The sequence below is a fragment of the Pagrus pagrus genome (genome assembly GCF_965226575.1).
Source record: "Pagrus pagrus genome assembly, chromosome: 11".
Classification (NCBI taxonomy): Eukaryota; Metazoa; Chordata; class Actinopteri; order Spariformes; family Sparidae; genus Pagrus; species Pagrus pagrus.
The window spans coordinates 3,952,413-3,966,536 of NC_140195.1; the positions used below are offsets into that span (position 1 = coordinate 3,952,413).

The 14,124-nt window shown below is 42.0% G+C and overlaps 2 protein-coding genes across 7 annotated transcripts in view; one reads left to right on the top strand and one right to left on the bottom strand.

Moving 5' to 3' along the window:
- Window positions 1-977: 977 nt before the first annotated feature.
- igfbp6b (insulin-like growth factor binding protein 6b) lies at window positions 978-6,980 on the bottom strand. Of its 2 annotated transcripts, XM_084366775.1 has the most exons (5): window positions 6,931-6,980; window positions 4,718-5,225; window positions 3,777-3,811; window positions 2,878-2,997; window positions 978-2,510 (listed from the first exon to the last, which is right to left on the bottom strand). In XM_084366775.1, exons 2-5 carry the CDS (start codon window positions 5,052-5,054, stop codon window positions 2,397-2,399), a joined length of 606 nt encoding a protein of 201 aa, XP_084222901.1. In that variant the 5' UTR covers window positions 5,055-5,225; window positions 6,931-6,980; the 3' UTR covers window positions 978-2,396. The 2 variants fall into 2 exon arrangements, with proteins under 2 accessions (XP_084222901.1, XP_084222900.1); XM_084366774.1 differs by lacking the exon at window positions 6,931-6,980 and having other exon boundaries at window positions 4,718-5,295.
- Window positions 6,981-7,683: 703 nt separating this feature from the next.
- spryd3 (SPRY domain containing 3) overlaps window positions 7,684-14,124 on the top strand; it is a 51,455-nt gene continuing 45,014 nt past the window's right edge. For 2 of the 5 annotated variants that reach the window (XR_014623562.1, XM_084366767.1), the window contains exons 1-3: window positions 7,694-7,787; window positions 9,779-9,906; window positions 12,138-12,213. Coding sequence is in view for 4 of the 5 variants with exons in the window: in XM_084366767.1 (XP_084222893.1) it covers window positions 9,779-9,906; window positions 12,138-12,213 (204 nt within the window). In the remaining variant the exon portion in view is untranslated. Of the gene's footprint in view, window positions 7,788-9,775; window positions 9,907-12,137; window positions 12,214-14,124 lie in introns of all 5 variants that reach the window. The other 3 variants (XM_084366770.1, XM_084366768.1, XM_084366769.1) reach the window with 3 other exon arrangements.

A 14,124-nucleotide genomic window follows, 5' to 3' on the forward strand; every position in this document is an offset into this window, starting at 1 on the left:
TTTTTGTTATTTCAAATCACTGCTGCAGAAACTGTATCTCCTCTGGCAGCTGCGTCAGTCTCATTTACTTATTGTTTTCAATTGTTCCACCACTTTGGTCCAGACTGAAATATCTCAGCAGTTATGAGCTGGATCGCTGAGTGCAACTGTAAATCCCGTTGACCTTTCCTCTAATGACACCGTGAGGTTGACATGTTTGGCTTTTGGTGAAATGTCTAATGGATGGATGTCAAAGAAATTTTGTACACATATCCACAGTCGGCGATCGGTTTCAATCACCTGTGACTTGCAGATTGACTCTTTTGGTGCTTTTGATTTCAGAACTCACACAAACCTCAGACAGATAAAGGATCAATGAGTCAGACTCGGACAGGACAGACCAGTCGCTGGCCGAAGTGGGGCCCGTGTGACAAAGCTGGGCCGCCGTAAGTTTTAATTCAACCCGCCAGATGTTTCTGGTGAAAACATATTGCAGTATTTGGTGGGCACCAAGATTAATATTGACTTTGGTGACCTCCTGTGAGCCCTGTATTCTAATCAAGTAAAAGTACACAAGTATTATTGACGTATAAGTGGCTCCTTTCAAAATCTAGTATCACTTTTATTATTAATATCATTATAATTACTGATACATTCACATTTAAGCGGCATTTTTATGTTGAATTCGAACTACTTTATCATCTATGTACCATGTTTTATAAGATATCCACGTGGTTTGCATGTAAATCAAAGACTTCCATGGAAATGCGGTGCAGTAGAAATACAGTAGCATTGAATTAGTAGCACAGTACTTGAGTAAATGTACTAAGTTACTTCCCATCACTGGAATTATGACATATTTGGGCACATCTGGCCTTTGGTGGTTGTGTTTGTGTTAATAAATCTCTTTATCATCGTCATAATCGCAACTCTCATCTTCTTCTCCTGCTCAAAAGAACACACTCGACACCAGTGGTTATATTAATATATGTTTAATTCTTCTCCATTTTTATTATCATTATGTTTTATTTTCATATTTGCAAATCTTACAGGTCCTTTGTGCACGGACCTATCATCACGGCACACACATTGGCACAACAAGATTGTTCAGAAATAGATAAATTCTAATCACACTTTAATAGCACACAATTTCATGACTTTTGCAAGGACTTGGGAAAGACATACTATAACAATAACAAATTTGATCTTTTTTTTTTTCCTCTGTTGAAATCAGAATTTGTAGTATGATGTGCCAACATTAAACATAATAGCAACATGGACATTCTCAATTCTCAAATAAACAAAGCATAAATAAAAAAGGAAATTAAAAACATGAGATATAACCATAAGATGTGCAGCAGTTGAATAGAGCTCTGATGAATGTGATGAGTTTTGCCATAAAGGTGCCTTTAAAGCACAACACTTCCCCTAACATGAAATAAAATAATCTCTGTCTTTAAATAAGAAACTGCTGACAATATAAAAATACATGGCATTGTACTGTAGTTCATTAAATAAACCAACAATTCATATATAAAATATTATATTGACGTGTATAAAAATATGCCTTACAACTTTTTGAAAAGGGTAACAGCCGTAAGCTTTTTGTCTGCCACTTCAGAACACACAGTCGACCACAAAAATCCAACATATGTACAAACAATCAACTAATAAGCAGTCAGATCGCCATCAAATAAAATGAACAGAAGCATCCAGGATCATATTCGTATGACTATTTTTTTCTGACTTGACATATATATATGATACTGTAAGATTCAAGCAGTACTTGATGGACATACAGACTCAAAAATAAATTAATAGAAAAAGAAATATTCTGTCAATTAGGTATGTTGATATCAGTGTATCTTTGGAGAGAGGGAGAGAGGAGGGTGAGGGAGACACATTTTTCAAACATTTGTGTCACATCACCTGCGTAACAGTATTTCAGCCCACTGAGATCAGAACAAACACAGGCAGTGTCAGCTATCCTAAAGTAAAAAGAAAAAAATCAAAATCTACCAGAAAGCCAGGACAAGAGCCAGGGAATATAGAGATCATTCGGAGTAATACCGCTTGGATCACTGAGGCAGTTCACGGAGCGTTGATGTGAGCATGCAGCATGTCACCGGACGACGCAGAGGACGTTGCTGCAACTGTTGAACATTCAGGCAGATGTTATTGTTGCTGCTGCTGGACTGTGAGAGAGTGTGTGTCTTGCTTGTAGAGAGGACATGAACGTTAACTGGTGTGTATTTTCCATAGGAAGTGGTTTATCCCTGCTACCTCCTGTCCAGGCAGTGTCTAGCACATGCTAAAGCCACCCCCTCTCCCTGTGTTCCTGCTCCTCCACCACCACCTCCTCTTCCTCCTCCTTCTCCTCTTCCTCCAGGCTCAGAGCAATAGGACAGACTCATCCCTCACTCCCCATCGCATGGTAAAGTACCATCTTCGCTGGCACGTGAGGGCACGGGCGTGCCGAGCTCGTCCACGCACCAGCAGTGGCCACGCTGCATGCCCTTGGAGGAGCGGCACTGTGTGAGATTAAAAGACAGAGAGGGAGATTTTGAAAGGGAAGGAGGGCGGAGATTGAGTGGGAGAGTGGGAAAGGTGGTGAGAGAGGAGAAGAGAGAAAATGATATGTCATCATAGCGCAGTACTGATTCTCTGAGCTCACAGCTGAGAGGCTCAGAGAAGAGAAGTGTCAGTTATTCTCAGCCCCTGTGGTCACAGACAAATCTCTGGATGCACCGAACAGAAAGCTGCAGTGGAGTGCAGCTCTCACACTCTCAGAAATACATACAGTGACACCAAGTCAGTGCAGCAAAGACACAATTTCACACCACACCACAAGAGCAAACAGTCGATAAAGTTGCACGTTTCATGACTGTAACACTCTACCTGCTTTTTCCTGTAGAAGCCACGGGTGTCACAGTTGGGTATATAGATGTCACGGTCAGACTGGAAGATTGTCAGCTCCAGACCCCTCAGGACACTATTGAGCAGCTTGCGGCAGGGTGCCTGAAATCAGCAACGCAGAGAGTGACTTCAAACATCACCAGAGGCGAAAATACAGAGAACCTGTCTTCATCTGAAGAGTGGCAGTGGCACGCTGCTATCCCCCCTCAGGTGATTGTGTTGGCAGAAATCCTCTTTGATCACAACACGTGTGGATGTGAATCACAAAGGATTAGCTACAGTGATGCAGCATCAGAGCCAGGAGCAGAGAATATGTATATTTATATATATCAGATGTCACATATTGTATAACATTATATAACCATATTGTTACACAATGCTTTAGCTTTTCAGGTCACTGAATGGTTTGAAGTGACTGTGCGTTTTTTTTTTTTTGTGTCACTTTGCAAAATTAAACTGTCATCTTGACCAATTATGTGACAATTGTTGTTGCCACGATGACAAACATATTAGTTCGAATGCTGCGGATCACCCGGCTCGCAAAAGTGAAAAATCTGTGGCGGCAGCGGCCGACTTGAAACTTTCCTGATTCACATCATGCTCAATTAGTTCTGCCGCATAGCAGCACACACATCATGCACCATAATGCATGGCTTCAGGGCAGAGTGTGTGTACATGCCACTGCAACACCCCAAACAGCAAAGGATCTATGGTAATAACTCTCTATAACACAATATAGCTCGATATACAACCCTCTTCTTCACATATGAATACAATCTTGTTACACGAAATGCTTTATGCATCTCAGATTTTTGATCATTTAGGTGACGATTCATTAGCTTGACTCGTTAAAAGACTGTGAAATAAAAGCATGAACTTACTCTTTCAATGTCACCACTGTGTGAGGGATGGGGACCTGAGAGGAAATGACAGACCGGCATGAGAATGTGATATTAAACCATCGTAGCCATTAACATCAAACCACATCCAACGTCACATTTTACAATATATGCTGCATGTATAATATTTAGACTGTGGTGTCGATGTTTGCATCTTTTTGCACTGGACATTTCTCAGCAGTCACTGAGATGAGATCTATCTGTGGTGGTCATTCAATGAGAGACCTAATTTCCTTCAGTATATTTCCTTTTCAGGCAGTTAATCGCAGTATCTCGGTTTGAACAGTAGATGGAGATCACTGCAATAAAAAGCAGCTTGATCAGGATGTAGGTGACACTGTGACAGTTTCACATTCATTCTCAATTCTCTACAGAGAGGCTGACTTGTAGGACAGATCATTGTCATGCACCCTGACAGCGAAATGGATGAAATATATCACACTTAACAAATCATATAGATGCAGGGAAACACATCTTTACTTGAACACTGTTGCAACACCTCAAGAGCGAATAAAAGCCCCTTGTTGTTGGTGGTTTGCCATCATTTGTGATTAACAGATCACAGTCCTTTACAATAGGACTGAAATGACAAATGACATTTTTATCAGAGTGACTCCAGAGGCACTGCTGAGCAGTATTAGATGCTAGAGGTTTGCAAATTCATCTGTGGTGCACAAAATGCATCCAGGCTTAAATGTCACCCACTAATTGGCCTTTCTTTTTGTTGGTGAGTGACACAGCATCACATGCAACACACAGCAATACAGGAGACACACTGTAAATACAGTTATGTGTGGTGCACACGACTAGCCTACCTGCAGTGTCCATGCGTGTGTCTGTGTGCATCTGTAGGCGCATGCATGTATGTGTGCATACATGATTTGTGCACGTGTGTGTGTGTATGTGTGTATACAGTATCTTACCTGTGGGGTGGGGCCTCTCAGTGGGACTAGTCCTGCTGTGCTTGGCGCAAATGCCCCTTCCCTGCAACAGAGCCTGGAGGGGGCTGTGCTCCCGTGGTGGGGGAACACAGCGGAGCCCCTTGGCACAGCTCAGGGTGTACACACCACAGGGCTCTCCCTGGGCCAACACTGACGTGCTACCGGCAACATTATGGTCCCTGGGGGGCCGACCTGCCCCCAGTGGATCCCTGCAGGAGGGACAGACCTTGAAGGGGCCCAAGCGGTTTGCCCCGGTCCACGATCCGCAGTGAGCAATCAGCAACAAAACAACGGTTGTTAAGTTAGAAAGGATAGGCATTTTCTGTCCAGGTCTCAGGTTCTCCACTCTGTCACTCTCTGTCAGTTAAATGTGGCTGATGCTATTTCTGGATGTATATTTCTCCCTCTCTCTCCCTTTCTCTCCCCTTTCCTCAGTCTTCTGCCCGTTTCTATACAGTAGCTTTCCTTGGTGCTTTGCCGGTTGAGTCCCCTGCAGTGCCAGAGGAGACAAATGGAGATCGAGAGAGACACAGCAAAGCACCAGCTTTTAAAGATCTGAAAGGCGGTGATATAGAGAGTGAGTGAGTGAGTGAGAGAGAGAGAGAGAGAGAGAGAGAGAGAGAGAGAGAGGGAGAGAGAGAGAAAGGGAGAGAGAGAGAGCACAGTTATGACACCTTCAGGGGCTGGGACTCAGAGAGAGAGAGAGAGAAAGAGAGAGAGAGAGAGAGAGAGAGAGAGGGAGGTGGCATGGAGGGAGAGAGCAAGTGGGGGGTGGATTATGTTCCTTTCAGAAATTATCAAAATCTCCCCACCCTTTCCTGTTATATACCAACACATACATCTAGCCCTTCTTCCTACACTTATGCTCCACATTACAAATGCACACAGAGTAGTGGTCACGTTGAGCTTCTTGCACTTTCTTTCCTATGTCAGGGACCTCTCTGGAAAGATTTTTACCATGGTAACAAACACAAATGTATATGTGCCTCCATCAGCCTCGCCACTGCAATGCCATTTGCTGCGAGAAATGCAAAAGCTGTGTCATTTCTCCTGCCTGGATTCTGTGTGAGGTTATGACAGAGAATGTTTCCTGTACAAACATGCAAAGCTCCAGTTTCTACAACTGAGATACTCTCTCTGTTTTTGTCAATTACAGAAACACATATTGAAGTTAGTTATACGCAAAACAAATCAATGATCTCCTGAAAGTAACTCAGAATAGTTAGTTTAAGATACTGGTCTTACTTTATGTTGCATACATGACCTGAAACTGTGCCTCAGGATAATCAAATCACTGCTGAGTCAGATATGTAATGCATTGCCTCTACAAGAAGGCTAATCCTGTCTTTAATTAGACTTCTAGATTACATTTCAGCAGCTATCAGATATTAACTGACTTCATGGACTGCATTAGACGATGAAGTGTGAAGGGACTGAAGGCGACTGCTCACCAGTTGTTTGAATTGGAAGAGTAATCATCTGGATAATTAGGAGGAGGGGGGAGGACTCACTTTTCCAGGAATGCACATTGCTAATAATGCAATCCATCGCTCCACTCAGCCAGTTAGGATTTTCCATCTTGAAGAGATCACTACTGAGTCCTTCATCCACCGGCTGAACACTTGATCCTGCCATTCCTGACATGATAAAACTGTTCTGTGAGGTATTCTGACAATTACCTGCAGGTTATTTTGGTGTATATGTATTATGTTGTTAAAAATATATAAGGCATAAGACACAGATGTAAAAAGAAACTTTAAAACTACTGTAGCTAATACTACAGTAGCCTGTGAAGTCTCCAGACTCCAATTCTGAGTAGCTTATAAAGGCAATAAGTGTCATTTGAGGTAACAACATTTCTTTTTGGTCTTGTTTTAGTTAGTTACACCACTGTACATACAGTATGAATACAGAGAAAGCAAAACCAAGGATCTGCACATGAAGATCATTAGTGGAGGATGGCGGGAGGTAGAGCGTTGAGGAATTCCTCTCTTATCTAGAGTCCCACTGTCTCCTGCGTTATCTGACATTGCCTCGCTGCCGTGGGTGCTCTGCGGACAGATACAACTCGCACATGATACCGAAAAAGAGAGAATTTCAGAGAGGACAAACAGGATACTGATCTAACAACGCCGTAACTTGCAGCCTTTAAAATAAGCTCGTGTGCAGGACATTTACACGCAGACATGACGTACCCGCTGGCCTGTACTTGCTGGAATTCAGGGCCACATGAGGCCAAAACCTGCCTTGCCATCGGCAGCCTGTTGCTCTGATTAATCCTGGCACGGAGGGCAGAAATCACCTGCCGTCTTGTGTTCCCATCAGCACACCAGCTACAGAAAAAGTCTGTTTCCACATATCAGGAGAATGTTCCAAGACACACGCCAGACCGACGGGGGCTCTCTTTTCCACCCTGCCCTGGGTTATTCATTTTTCCTCCTCTAGCCACTCTTTCTCCGCTCTCTCTCTCTCAGCTCAGGTCTATTTCAGCTGGCTCTGAAAGTCTCCCTGCTGCCACTTGTGCTCTCAACACAGGAACCAGATCCACATAAACCTTGTGGTGGGACCTTGCTCGGGCCTGTTGAGTAGTATCCCCATGAACACCTACCTACCTCCATGATTTTGATGGTAATATTTCAGTTTAGTGATCATGAAACACACTGTCAACAGAAAGGTGGGGGGATGTTGCACTCACCAGATCCAGGACCAAATGACAAGTTGGTCCAAAAAGTGGGTAAAAGTGTGTTTTCTTCTTAATTATTCATCATTGTGAGACCAAGCTGAGATTTTCATCATGTTACACGTTGGTACATTTCACATATTGCACCCAGAGTCAAAATAGGACCCACATACACAGACACACGATTCGAGGGCTGTGATTGGCCGAGCGCTTGTCACCATTTCTCAAAACGCGATGCGGTTGGCTGTTTCAGGAGCGAGGGTGTGACGTCACTGGGAAGCGCCGAACTCTAGTTTCCAAAGTTTTATGTGGAGCTATGGATAGCTGATGGACAAAAGTGAGTTTCTGTGTCATTAGCCGCCTAGATAACAGGTAAGCGATTGACTAATCGATAATGACAGCCATGATAAACCACTGTCCCGCTCTCCGCCTGTCAGGAACGGTCTCTCGTCATCATTTTGCTGAGCACTGGACCTCAGCAGCTTCAAGCAAAGAAGCTATCACGTTAGCCGCTAGCTAACGATGCAAAGGCAGCTTTGCGACCAAACTGAGCCCTCGACACCAACTGACGAATATATAATTGCCGTGTGAAGACATTATTTGATCAACACTAAGCTACATCCCGTTCTCAGTCGACAGTCGTTCACTGTTAACTGTCTGAACAATCATGCTAGCTTCACTGAACTTAGCTTTAACGTTAGCTCGATTGCTAGCTTACAAACCATGACAGCGTTAGATGTAAACAATGGCACGCCCACTTTCCCTCGGCTCGCTTTTTTCACATTTCCAGTCCAAATGACTAATTTATTCCCGGCACCCATTGGCAAAATGCCTTTATAAGCTTTTAAAGAAAACAAAACGAGTCGGTGTGTACGTTTGACGTGTTTGCTGTGTCCTCACGACATCATCCAACGTCACTGAACGACATCACAAACCAAACAGCCTAATACAATTATTCCAGTTGATGCACAAGATAAGTATTATTACGGTAGCTTGCTCTGTTTTTGTAAGTACTTGAGGATGAGTGTGTGTCACCTCCTTTCTTCTTGCAAATACATGTATCTTGGCCCATGAGAAAGATTTAAATCATCCCCCTCCCCGCTGTACGGGAATAGTTTAGCATAACATAACGTCACATACAATTATGTCACATGTGGGTTGTATAAACATGCAGCTGATAAGTTCCTTATCAAACCATATGTGAAGGAGGAGAGTAATGGTGGTGTAAAAATAACAATAAACCTCCAAAGAGAGATAGTAACATGACAATAAGACATGTGTAAAGACATTGTCCTGTGTTCAGTGTGTCTCTTAATAATAACAGCTGGTAGAGGCACATGTATTGTAAAATCTTATTATTTTATAAGTGAATTGAATGGATTTAGTAATTCCAGTTAATTTTTTATGTGAATTAAAAAAATATGCCTGTCAAATTATGTGTCTAGATATCTAGACAAAAAAATCCATCTCTAATCTATAACTGCTTCATCTGAAGACCCGTTTAGGAAATTCAGGAAACAAATATAATCATGTTAGAAGTGCCAGCAGACATATAGAGATCGGTGGCATCACGTATGTAAATGGCTCCTCAGTCTATTCTTGTTTCAAACCCCCCAGTTCAGGAGCTGACTGTAATACCTCTAGACTAGTGTCTTATGAGATGACTTTCAAGATTTGTTGTGTTACGGCGGCAATGGCTTCCCTTTTTTTTGAAGTTCTCTCTGTCCTTGTTTTTTTGTAAATCAAAAATATGCTGACATATTTGCCAATGAGTGTCTCTGTTTTTTGGGCATCAGTGCCATGAAGCCCACACCTTCAAACTATGAAGAGATTAGAGACATTACAACAGCAATCAGTGTCCAACCGTACATGTTAAACAGCAACTCTTCTGCAGTCTTACCTGACTAATATATAACAGATGGCCAATATTACCAGCTGACATTGGCCTATCATAGGTATCATTTCTGAGAAAAATCCAACCTGGTGGCTAATCGAATAGCAAAGACGAAGCATGGCTCACAGAGAAGCAATCTATATCCCGATTGTGCCTTTTTTCAACAGCCATTAAACTGTGCAATCAGTATTTATTAGTTAAAGCAAAAAAAAGTTTAAGCTGTTAACTATCCTATACATATCTTTTACATGTGTTTTATAACCACATTTGAGGGATCATTGCAAAAAATGTGTGCACATGCATGAGAGGAGCTGGGTAGTTGATGTAATGACACTGTGATTCAGCTTCCTCCTAGCTGAGTTTTTCTCTTGGGCAACAAACTGTCAGGACAGTGGACATTGCACAGCCTGCTGAACTTACGGTAAAGTTTTTCTATTTTTCCCCTCAATGTCCCATTTTCTTCAAGCAGATGGATGACATCAACGTACTACACCACAGATGCCTCCTGAATTTGAGGCGTCGAATCAGAGATATCGGGGATGGGCGCCCTGCACAGGAACGATATATGAGGTTGCAGAAGGATGGAGACACACTTAGGTCGGCCTCAGGTCTTGAACTGAAGTGATTATGTGGCTTTGTGGATTTAGTTAGACGGAGTAGTTTATCTCAAAAGATGCTGCTCTGTTGTATTGTGTTGGTTTCTCTGCGTACTCATTGGGGCCTCTTTATAATGACATGCAAAACTTGTGTGTGCTATCTCTCTTATGTAGGTTTTATCTAGCAATATATTGAGTGGAAGTTTGTCCTATTTAGTTATCAGTCTTGTGGGCCACGTTCCTACATTTAAAATAGGAAATGGCTCAGAATCTACTGCTGTAAAGGCAATCCTGAAAGTTTAGCATGTTGATATCATCAACATACTCAACCACCATTATGCTAGGAGTGGGGATGTGCCAGGTACCCTCTTTTTCCCTGATTAAAAATGTGCATCCGATCCACTTAACAAGGTCAGAATCTGTCCTGATAGAATACAACGGTTCAGATCAGTGCATTTGTAGTGAGGAATTCTTTGGCCTATGAGAAGAAAGTCTTAGTTTGTGCTCTTTTATTATCATCTGTCTCCTCTTGTTTGTTCAAAACTTTAAAATATGTCTTTGGGGAAAGGGTAGGTGGTAAATATCACTGACTCACAACCGAGGTAGAAGATAAAGGACACATAATATGTGTGCACATTTGCTTTCCTCCTGCAGTAAAAACAGCTCTTCACTGAAAGCAATGATTTAGAAAATCTGTTGTCAGGTCAGCATGACTTGAAACACTGAGACACAGTATTTTTCCACACATTCAATCCCTGAGGAGTTTTTGTGATTAGTTTAGTTTGAACATAATTTTTTGGTTTGACTGTAAACCTCAGGACCCAAACCCACCATGTGGTTTTGTTCTTTATTAATAACTTGCAAATGTAATTCCTTATTCTAAAGATTTTGGCTGCTTAATACTGTGTCAAACATTCAAAACACTACGCGGCTGATACAAAGCTCCTTACGCTCCAGTGGTTCTCAGTAAAATCTGTGTTTGTCCTTGCACATGTCCAGTTTCTCCTTCCTTTAGAAAGATACAAAGCCAATAATGATGTGCATTTCTTTTGATGGAGCCTTCTTTCATCATCTGGCTGAAACAACACTTCCTCATCAGCTTTCACTCTCTTGTAATTGTTAACACAGGGCACATATTTTTGTGTCATCTTCCGTGATTATACTGGTAATTCAGCCCAGTCGCCTGAATAAAATATGGCAAACCAGTGATCTTTTCACATTTGTACGTGTCATAGGCCACGTACCAGATTGACATTTCAACAGTACGTGTCATATCATGTTCACATTACAGCCTCTATGACCTGACCTCCATATTGAGAGGTGGAGGGGATGTTTTGGGCGAGTTTGGCGAGAAGGCTGCCAAGCCAGTGATCAAGACTGTGTTTCAACTATTATTAGTATGAAACCACCGGATATTTTTTATTGTTATTAGAATTTCCAGCCCTGTTTGTAGCAACAATAACCAGATAATTTTAATGGGAAGTCAGGACAATTTCAAGCCGTGATTGTAATGACAGAACCAGGTGTTTTCAACAAAACCTTGGGACATCTTCAGCCATTTTTGTGGCGACCAAACCAGATATTTCAAGCCAAAACATGATCTTTTCCTCACCCCTAACCAAGTGATTAGGTAACCCTTAAACTCACCACATCATAAGCGCAGTGTTGTCACATATTAAAATTGAAAGTTGAACCTAAAGAAATGTAAAGTTTGAACAGATCTGTGGTTTGCAGAAATGTACACTGCCAGTGTTTATTCTGGCGATTGGGTTGGGCAGTTAGAGCTTGAATGGTTAATTAATTGATCGAAGGAAAATTAATTGCCAACTATTTTGATACTCAATCGTTTCAGTCATTTTTCAAGCAAATATGTCAAACATTTGCTGATCCCAGTGTCTTCAATCTAAGGATTTGCTGCTTTTCTTTGTCTTTTACGATAATTAAAGAAAGAGTCATTGTGTATTAGATGTTTGGTTAAACAAAACAAACAATCTGAAGACATTACTTTGGCCTCTGGGAAAATGCAATGAGCATTTTTTTTTTATGTTTTGAAATATTATAGACGAAAAGATGAATCGATACTGAAAAAAATAGTTAGTTGCAGCCCTGGTGTCTCAACAGTCTCTTGATCAAAAGAGGAGGTTGTTCTTCGAGATGTGTTTCTGATTGTGCATACAGCAGTCTGACATAATAGAAGTCACCTATTGTTAACCTGTAATTTCTTCTCTTTAGTTACCAAGGGAACTCTGAAGAGGTGGGTTGCTATGTGGCTGGCCATCCTTTATCAAAGGGAAATTGCTACTTTGAGGTAAGGCTCATTGATAGTGATGCTGTAAGCCAGCCTCTGACATTGTTATTGAAACTGAGTTCTGCTAGCTTTCCAAGGTTTTTTTTTTATTGTGCAGGATTTGTTGACTTGATCGACACCAACTGCTGTGCCACACGTTTTGTTCATCAACTTTCTGGATATGGTAATCATTAGAGAACAAGTAGACTGTTGATCCTTTGCACAATTATTCATTTTGAAATGTTGGGGGGTGGGGAGGGAGATCATTCACAATATGATTGGCTCACCACATACCATCGTCCCTGTGTGTGCCCAGGATTGCTTTACCATCCAGCCAGCAATTTTATCCCCCTGGAATCCCATTGCTGACAATTTTCTCAACTTCATATTAAATTCTGTGTGCCCCCCTACAGTCCCAGTTCAACAGTGCAAAACCACTACCTCAAAAATGTCCGAGCTGCATTGGAATGAGGGATAGGGTGTGGGTTAGGTGGTATCTTTGAGCACAAAGATTAGTCTGACACACAGGGTTTTTCAGCAGACTGGCAGACACAGGGACAGCAGGAGAAACTATTGTGCATTTAGCAAATCTGAGGTGCCCCTATGCATGAAAACATAATAGTTTTCATACATACAGAAGAGGGAAAAAGAATCCTGGTGATTTAGCACAGGAAAGTTCTTGGAGTTCAGTCATAAATTAGGTGCAGAGGGCTGCAGTGTGTTATTTATGAGGCAGCTTGTTTGTGGATGTTGCACGTCAGAGCAGGCCTTGTGACGTGAGGTTTAGAGACGGCAGGTGAGGCGGGCGTACCTCCTCGTCTGGGTTTTTGAGGCTTAAAGAGGAAAAATCAGGCCATACATTATCCTGTGAACCTACGTCATTCTGCTAGGCTGCAAATAGAGCCAGACAGGACCGCGCAGCGTCAGAGACTCGTAGCTACTGCGAGCGCTCTCGTAAGTGATTTACATCTTCGATTATTGTCGTCAGATTTCTCCTTTTCTTTTTTAAGTTGAGAAACACCATTTCAGACATATGTTGAAACATTTCAGATCTGCTTCAGTGAGTCCTTAAGCAGCACGACAATGTGCTTGGACATTATTTATTGTGGCTCTGAGGTGTCCTAGATTTGGTCCAGATGTGACAGTTCTTTTAAATGTGAAGCCAAACTCTCATCTCATGGTGACCTCCAGCTCTCGCTCTCTCTCCTCCAAAGCAAGAAAGAGCTTTGACGATAACAATGTTTATATTTAAATGAGAATAACATTTGGAGGCTGATAGATCTCTTTGACATTTAAACAAGTGGATTTTAGAGTGATCATTACCCAGAGTTTTATGCTACATTATTCTCCCCGCTGTGACGCACATGCTGTCAGTTTCCAGATATCTCGAAAGTTTGGGAGCGTTTATTCTGACAAAGGTCAGGCCTCTGTCGACGTATGCGTCACTGCTATCCTCGTGTTTCTCCACGTTCTGCTTTCACAAGGAATCCATTTCACTTCTGTCACTGCTGCTGCATTTTCTCCAGTTTTTTTTTTTTTTCATCTGTCTTCAAGCCCAGCTGAACATCTGCAGCATTCCACTTGTTTTAATAATGTATTCAAAAAATTCCATATCAGCATAACTTAACAGCTCATCAGTGAGCAGATTTCTGCTCTTTCCTGATCTCACATATCGTCATTTCATGTGTTTTTGTAACTTTTAGTTTTATCATACAAACACAAATGAGACAGTTTAAGTGTGGGAGTGGTAACCTGCCAAGGCCAAGAATTAGTTCTTTAACAAGGGAGGGGTACAGAGTATTATCCTGAAAGTGCCAGACTGGAAAGGAACCGAGCACTGGAATTTTTAGTTAAGGAAACCCAAGAAGTTTGGTTTCGCATGTGCTGAAAGGCGTCCTGCAGGAGCAGTGATTTGGGGGTCTGGGCTGAAGA

What these genes read in the sequence shown, in the direction of transcription:
- igfbp6b (XM_084366775.1), bottom strand. Translation starts at nt 5,054, where the DNA reads ATGCCTATCCTTTCTAACTTAACAACCGTTGTTTTGTTGCTGATTGCT. An exon ending in TGAGAGGCCCCACCCCACAG is followed by an intron (nt 3,812 to 4,717) that starts GTAAGATACTGT and finishes ATTTCCTCTCAG; the next exon opens with GTCCCCATCCCTCACACAGT. An exon ending in ACAGTGGTGACATTGAAAGA is followed by an intron (nt 2,998 to 3,776) that starts GTAAGTTCATGC and finishes TGCTGATTTCAG; the next exon opens with GCACCCTGCCGCAAGCTGCT.